General features: G+C 37.3%; 1 protein-coding gene and 2 pseudogenes across 2 annotated transcripts in view; 1 reads left to right on the forward strand and 2 right to left on the reverse strand.

Moving 5' to 3' along the window:
* The window catches only part of CCDC7 (coiled-coil domain containing 7), a 29,831-nt gene extending 22,257 nt beyond the window's left edge, over positions 1-7,574 (reverse strand). The window contains exons 1-2 of the mRNA XM_012731257.1: positions 7,293-7,574; positions 6,214-6,306 (exon numbers count right to left, since the gene is read on the reverse strand). Coding sequence (XP_012586711.1) covers positions 6,214-6,306; positions 7,293-7,574 — 375 coding nt within the window. The remainder of the gene's footprint in view (positions 1-6,213; positions 6,307-7,292) is intronic.
* Positions 85-2,616, forward strand: LOC105854227 (annotated as a pseudogene).
* On the reverse strand, positions 3,411-4,141 carry LOC101627879 (annotated as a pseudogene). Its single transcript, XR_001145930.1, has one exon. The product of XR_001145930.1 is annotated as a small ubiquitin-related modifier 2 pseudogene (transcript).
* Positions 7,575-7,899: the final 325 nt, after the last annotated feature.

Below are 7,899 nucleotides of genomic sequence, written 5' to 3' on the forward strand. Positions count from 1 at the left end.
ATTCTCCAAAGACTATATTAGCAAATTCTCCCAGAAAGATTAGATACTTCCTGGGAAGTTATCCATTTATGCTATGACTCAACAATGTCTTTCCTCCCATTCTCCCCTACACAGAAAAATCAAGATCCTAAACTTAAACTTCTGAAATTTACAAGAAGCCCAAAGGAAGGTAACTACTGTATATTATTTATAAGAAAATGACTTCTGATTATAAGTATTCTTGCCATGAGTTACATTATTTTGCTCTTGTTTATGGGCAATAGAAAAACTTTGAGGAAAAAAATAGTTACAAATTAAAATGTCACAATGACTGAATTCCTAATTCTGAGAAATGGCCAATGATAAAAAACATTTTGGATTGTTACAGTATATTCTAAGACAAGAAACTTCTCCAAAGACTATATTAGCAAATTCTCCTATAAAGAAAGATTTCCTCCACATTGCATTTAAACATATTTATAGACTCATACACTTTCTTATCATAGGAAAGACCAATAATCACAGAGGGGAGAGTGGAAATAACTGAAATAATCATTCAGGTGAGTGGGGAAATAAGGGAACTAAAGTACTAACAACAACCATAAACTGAAACCATTAATAAACTGGGATTTCCATCAGCCACAGTCAGATACCACTAATTGAGAGGAAATGGAGATCAATTTGATCAGAGTTGCAATTTAACAAAATGAGGTCAGTAAAAGAAAGACAAGGAATAGGACAAGAGACTAATGAACACATACAAAGAGCAATAATAATGGAAAATGGAATTGAAGCTAGGTAAGAATGGGCACAAAGAGGACCTAGGACTATAGAAGACTCTGGGATCAATGGATGATAGTTCCCAGTGAAGCCAAAGGAGCAGTGGAGTCAGGACTCCATGAGTGGGCAACACTGGAGTTTAGTTGTCAGAGATCAGAGGGATTAAAATTCAAATTATGGAAAAGTTATTGGTAATGACAAGGACGAAATGAAGTCATCTTGTCAGTTGGTGGCTGAGGCAGGATAGGAAACAAGATCATTAAAGGAGAAAAACCCAATAAATAGAAACAGCAGATTGTTGGGAAAGATCTGTTATATGACTTGAAATCATTAAAAAGAATGACGATCGTGGTCTATTTGTAAAGCAAATAGAATATCATATATATATATATCATTCTTCATTTTGTGTATTTTTTCATCTCGGTTGTAACCCCCATGGACTTCCCACCACCAATGCACACATGTGCCATCACCATATTCCCTTGCACTCTTCCTCCACCCCACCCCAGTTTTGATGCTGTCTCCTTGTCCACCCCCTTAAATTGTCTCTGGTTTATAGTTGTTCATTGTTTTTCATTTTTTCTTTATTCCAATTGCTTTTTTTTTTTTCCTGGTCCCTTACGCTCCTGCTATGTGTGAAGCCATCTGGTAGTTTTTTTTCTTCCTGGCTTATTTCACTAAGCATGATCCCTTCCAGCTCCATCCATGTTGCTGCAAAAGGCATGAGTTTATCTTTCTGATTGTTGAGTAATATTCCATTGTGTATATGTACCACATCTCATCTATTTTTGGGTATTTGGGTTAATTCCACATCTTCCCTGTTGTAAAGAGAGAAGCAATAAACATGGGGGGTGTAGGTGTCCTTTTGAGTCAATGTTTTTGTGTCCTTTGGGTAGATACCTAGGAGTAGAATTGCTGGGTCATATGGAAGCTCCATTTTTTTGCAGTTTGAGAAAAATCCACATATCTTTTCCATAATGATTGTACCAGTTTGCATTCCCACCAGCAGTGTAGGAGAGTTCCTTTCTTTCCACATCCTTGCCAGTTTGTTGTTGCCATTTTCACTGGTGTGAGATGGTATCAGTTTTATTGAGGGGGAACATTGCACATAATTAAAATAATGTATAAATTTCATAGACTCCTTTACCAATAAGAATAGCCATGAATCTCAAACAGAACAAGGACAAAAAGTGATTCATTTCCACCCACGGGTGCCACTGAGTAAACTTCATAAAAGTCACCCCCTCTACTGCCATCATATCTAAGAATTTCCCAAGGAGCTAAAACAGCTGCAGAAGCTCTTTGTTTGAGGTTTAAGCTTTGATACAACTGATGAGAATATGAAATGGGAAATGCTCACAGATTTTGCGGTAATGAGGGCTCCAAACACCACGTGATGCAGAGTCTTTGGATGTGTTACTTTGGAGGTGGATGCAGTTATGAATTCAAGATCACACAAATGTACGAGTGTTTTGGAACAAAAGAGGACCATGTTAAAAGCAGATTCTCAAACACTCAGTGCCCAATTAACTGTGAAAAAGATTTTTGTTGGTAATATTAAAGAAGGCATAAAAGAACATCACCTAAGAGATTATTGAGGAGTATGGGAAAATTGAAGTGATTGAAATCATGACTGATTGACAGAGTCACAAGAAGAGAGACTTTGCTTTTGCAACCTTAGATGACCATGGTCCTGTAATCAAGACTGTCATTTAGAAGTACCATACTGTGAATGATCACAGATGTGAAGTAAGGAAAGCCCAAACTCAGCAAGAGATGGCCAGGGCTTCATCCAAACAGAGGTCAAATAGTTCTGGAAATTGGGTGGGTGTCCTTGAGATGGTTTTGGTGGCATAACAACTTTGGTAATAGAGGAACCTTCAGTGGCTCCATGCAGTCGTGGTGGTGGTAGGTACAGTGGCAGTGGGGATGCCCTTAAAGGATTTGTTAATGACAGTGGTTATGGAGGTGGTGGTCTGGAGTAAGCAAAGATTATGGCAGTGGTAGGCAGACTGTGGAAACCAGGGCAGTGGCTATAGTGCAATTGGCAGTTACAACAACAGAGTATGTAGAGGTAGTTTTGGTGGTGGTAGTGGAAGAAAATTTTGGAGATGATGGCAAGTACAATGATTTTGGCAATTATAAATATCAATCTACAATTTTTGGACTATGAAAAGAGGATATTTTTTTATTACAAAAGTTTATTTTTACATCATTTTGTACTTTTGTTTTCCATCTTAATTGTAATCCCCACGGGTTTCCCAGAAAAGAGGATATTTTGTAGGCAGAAGCTTTGGCTCCTCTGGACTAGAAGCCATTGTTTTTGCAAAACCATGAAACCAAGGTGGCACTGGTGATTCCAGCAGCAGCAATAGGTATGGCAGCGGCAGAAGGTATTTGGTGTTTTTTTGTTTGTTTGTTTGTTTTTAAACAAGAAGTTTATTTAAACAGCAAGATGCTTGACTTTCAGGAAAAACTATCTAGTATTCATTTCTTTTAGAGTAATTTATCCCTACGTAAAGACAGATTGCCCTACATGTAACAGCTACATACAAAAAAGTTATAAAATTGTCCTTGGTTTTATAATGATAAATGAAAAACATTAAAATTCTCCAATCGAACAAGGTATGCAAGAATTTTTATGTTGTTCCTTTTTTTGTTAAACATTGAGAGCAAAATAACTTACTGGGATATAAAGATAAGAGCTGAATGAGCATGCCACTAGTGGAGAAAGGGGGTATTTTCACAGAACCAATGTTTTTCCCCAACCCATCTCCATTTGATGTCAATCAAAACATACCATTGGCCATTTAATTAAAAACAAAAATGCAATATGCTTGTGCACATACACCAGTTACTTTATGTACAATAAAGGAACGGAGAAGGGGAAAATGAAAGAATAGAGAAACTATACTGTGGTGGACCAAATTGCGGTTTTCTAATTGAGAATGTCTTCTTGGTCTGGAGGAACAGAATTCTGGAGTAAAGTAGCAGGTTCCCTTTTTAGTAAACACCTCCTGTCTGCTGCTGGAATACATCAATTATGTCTTCATCCTCCGTTTCCAACTGTGCAGGTGTGTCTGTTTCATTGATTGGTTGCCCGTCAAATCGGAATCTGATCTGCCTCATTGACAAACCCTGTCGTTGGCAATAGGCTTTCATTAGTTTACTAAGTGGTGTGTGCCTCTTAATCTTAAACTGCACCACAGAACCATCCTGACACGCCACCTTCATATTAATATGATCGTTGTTCTCAGTCTTGACTACTTCCTTGGGCTTTTCGTCGGCCATAGCGAGTGCCGGAGTCTCCTCAGCTGCCGCTTCACAAAAGAGGTACCAGGGCTGCACCGAATGAGCACACGAGCAGCACCAGGAGCGGCAGAAGAAGCTTTTTTAAAAAGCTTTAAGGTTCTGGGGGTGAGAGGATTCACCAGAGACAGAGCAGGGAACAGAACAGGCAGATCTACTGAAATACACTGCTGAGGGAAGCAGTGGGTGAGACAGAAGAGGTCTGCTGTGCCATGTGGGTCAGCTCCCTGACGGGATGAAACTTGTGCTTCAGTGGCTGCACCTTAACACGTTGCACCACCAGGGAGGCTCCAGCGGCAGAAGGTTTTAATTAGCTACCAGGAAACAAAACTCAGCAGAAAGGGAGAGTAAAAGAAGACAGGGAAGCTGCATGTTACAACAGATTTGTGGTGGCAGCCAAACATTGTGGCAAGCTCTAACTGCTACAAAAAAGACATGTTTTATACAGTACTCATGTATATGAGCAAAAAACTCAAAGACTATACTTCTGACTAATTGTATAACAGGTTATTTTAGTTTTTGTTCTGTGGGATGTATAAAACACTAGGTTGGTTTTTTTTTTTTTTTTTTTTTTTGCACCTGTGCTGTTGATTGTTTAATGTAATGGTCTGATCATGACACTGAATAAATGTGCCTTTAAAAGAAATTGTTGTGCAATCTTTCTTAACGACCCTTAAAAGAGAAGGCAGAAATGTTTCACAGGCAGAAAGATAAATGAGGCCTTAACTCCAGTATTAACTTCCAAGAAAGAAAAAAATATATAAAATAAAACAAGGCTTTCCTTGAGAATACTGAAAAGGAGACAAGACACAAAGAAACTTGATCATTTAAATTCCACAGAACAACACTTATAGATGAGTAAGAAGTAAAACCATATCCATATCTGAAGGAGGCATGGTGGGGGGAAAAAAAGCATATGACCAGAATGTGCAACCAAAAAATAGGTCATTATTGACCAACAAAATTTAGAAAATTGGGCCCTCCTTGGTGGTGCAACAGGTTAAAGCACAGCACTATGAAGCTATGGCAGCCACGAGTTCAATCCCTGGCCCAGTAGCTGACCACATGGCGCGGCCTGATCCGCCTGTTGTTCCCCTCAGCAGTGTATTTCAGTCCGTCTGCCTGTTCTGCTCCCCACATTGTCTTTGGTGAATCCTCTCACCCCCCGCACCTCTGAACTGTACCCCAGTTCTGTATGTATAAATAAATAAATCTTTTTGAAAATTTTTAGAAAATCAACAAAAATCAGTTGAGTCTTTGAGAGACATTTCAATTGACAAATGTATTAGGATAAAGAAGAACTCCTAAAGGAAATCACTCCCCAATCATTTTTTCCACCAAATCCACCCCACATGAATTTACCCATACTGTCGCAACAACAACAAAAAAAAGGTATGAAAGTTCCAAACCTATATAACCATTAAGAATGGTCTAATATCATCATATTAAAAAAAAATAGAAAATCCTAAAAAGCCCACTAGGAAACTAACTGAAAATATAGCAGCGTGACAAGTTATAAAGTCAATTGACAAAAATTAGTTGCATTCCTATATGCAAACAATGAGCTGGAAGAACATGAAATTAAGAAAACAATTCCATTTACAATCACAATAAGAAATAAAAATCCTAAGAATAGACATAGCAAAAGATGTGGAAGGACCTGTATGCCACATTCGTGTTAAAAGAAATAATAGACACAAATAAATGGAAAAATATTCCCTGTTCATGGAATGGGAGAGTTAACATTGTTTAAATGGCCAGTCATCCAAAGCAATATACAGATTCAATATACCCCTATACCATACCATATGCAAAAATGTATTCTAAATGGATGAAAGACTTGGAACTAAGTCCTGAAATCTGGGGCTACATCAAACTAAAAAGTTTCTGCACAGCAAAACAAAAAGACTCCCTACTAAGTGGATGAAAATATTTGCATACCATCATCTGACATGGGACTGATAGCAAAGTCCTAAAAAATATGCCTTAAACTTAAGTGCTGACAGAGGATACAAACCAGTACACAATTTGCAAGTTCCCAAAAAGGATCTTATTCATGGATTTGTTTCATTAAGAAAAAATATAACCTCAAAAAAAAAAAACAGCCTTGTTCAGTATATCCACATTAGTGTAACATGTACTTACAGACAAAGTTAGTTCTTCACTTCCGGCCTTTGCAGCTGGTTGTTCTCCATTTTGAATGTAAAATCCATAGGTTTTTTCCAAATTAGAAGCAACCTATGAAAAAATCAAGTCAAATTAAGTACTTTCATAGCGTAAAGTTATAGTGCCATAAATATAAATGTTTTAGCTCATACTCCATTTCCTATCGTGACGAGATGAACAACAGTTCTTGACCCTTTCCCCTAGCAATAAAGAGAGGCCTATGGCTCCCACTTCTGTGTTGACAGGTTTTTTAAAAGGAGATGACCTATCAGTGAGTAGTTGAAGGACAAACTCCTCTTACCACCTAACTATTCCTCAAAATCTGATTTCCCCCTTGAAGAAGGGGGAATAGAGATGGAGTCCAAAAAAGTACATTTTAAAAGAAATAGACTTTGCACAAACGTTTACTTTTGAAAGTTTGACAAATTACAATCTTTTTGTATTCATGCCATTCCTTGTTGTTCTCACATTGGTACAGTTACAATTCAATTTTGGATCATTGTGCAAAAAGAAACTGAAACAAAGGATAGTTTTTCCCCCAAACACTAAGAGGCAAAGTCACAAAAGGGCAAGAGGAGCTAACAAGATTGGCCTTGGACTGATATCTCTGAGCTGAAATTTCAGAAAGTTTCCCGTCATTCAATGATAGTAGCAGATAAAAGTGAAAAGTGTGATTTATGCTGAGCACATGCTTTCCTTCAGAAAGTCTATATTTTGGTAAATGTCAAGCTCAGTACCTAAGTGGACTAACTCTCAGTAAAATCCAAACATTGAGTCTCTAATGAGGTTTTCTGGCAGATAATTCACATGTGTTCTCACAATTATTATTGGAAGAACTTAAGCATGTCCTCTGTGATTCCAAAAGGGTAAAAACATGGGAATCTTGGACCTGGTATCCTCCCTGTGCCTTTTGTTGATTTTGGCTGTTATTCTTTCATTTTAACAAATACTAGCCATAAATATGACAATATCCAGCATCCATTATGTCCTCCTAAGAAAGTATTAAACCCAGAGGTAGCCATAGGGACTCACAATACAGGGACCGATGTGTATCTTACCATTTTCAGACGTTTGGTAATTTTCCTGATTGATTCATCCTCTGCTATTAGCTCCTTTGTCTTACTTGATGGAATGGGCAAAGCATACCTTATGATGGATTCTCCTGTGGGTGGAGATCTTAAGACCATTGGTTCAGTGGTCTTATCATGTGCTAATTTTGTAGTATGCTTTTCACTTTTTTTAGGTGGCAATGGTGAATTAAGAACTCTTCTTTTATAAGTTAATTCTGGAACACCTGCCAGTTTATTACTAGAGGCCAACAAATGTTTGACAGGTTTCATTTTATTATTTACTCTTATTCCAAATTATGGATGAAAATTTTATTCCTCCCTGTGAATAAAACATTAAGACTTCAGATTTAAAATGATGACAGCATTATCAGTTGACTTAAAGATGATGAATTCCAATATCAATCCTGAATCCAGATAAGGAAATTTTTCTAACAACAACAAAAAATAACCTTTCAGAAAATTCTAGTGGTAACTGGAGGCTGATTTATGTATGGATAATTAAGATAGGGGCAGATAGAAAGGAAGAAATCAATGACATTAATGAGAAAATATACTTAGAAGTTATTCTTTAACTTTTCCTCAATATAGCCTTTTA

This window comes from Condylura cristata, unplaced genomic scaffold (genome assembly GCF_000260355.1).
Source record: "Condylura cristata isolate star-nosed mole 26May11 unplaced genomic scaffold, ConCri1.0 scaffold00030, whole genome shotgun sequence".
Lineage (NCBI taxonomy): Eukaryota > Metazoa > Chordata > Mammalia > Eulipotyphla > Talpidae > Condylura > Condylura cristata.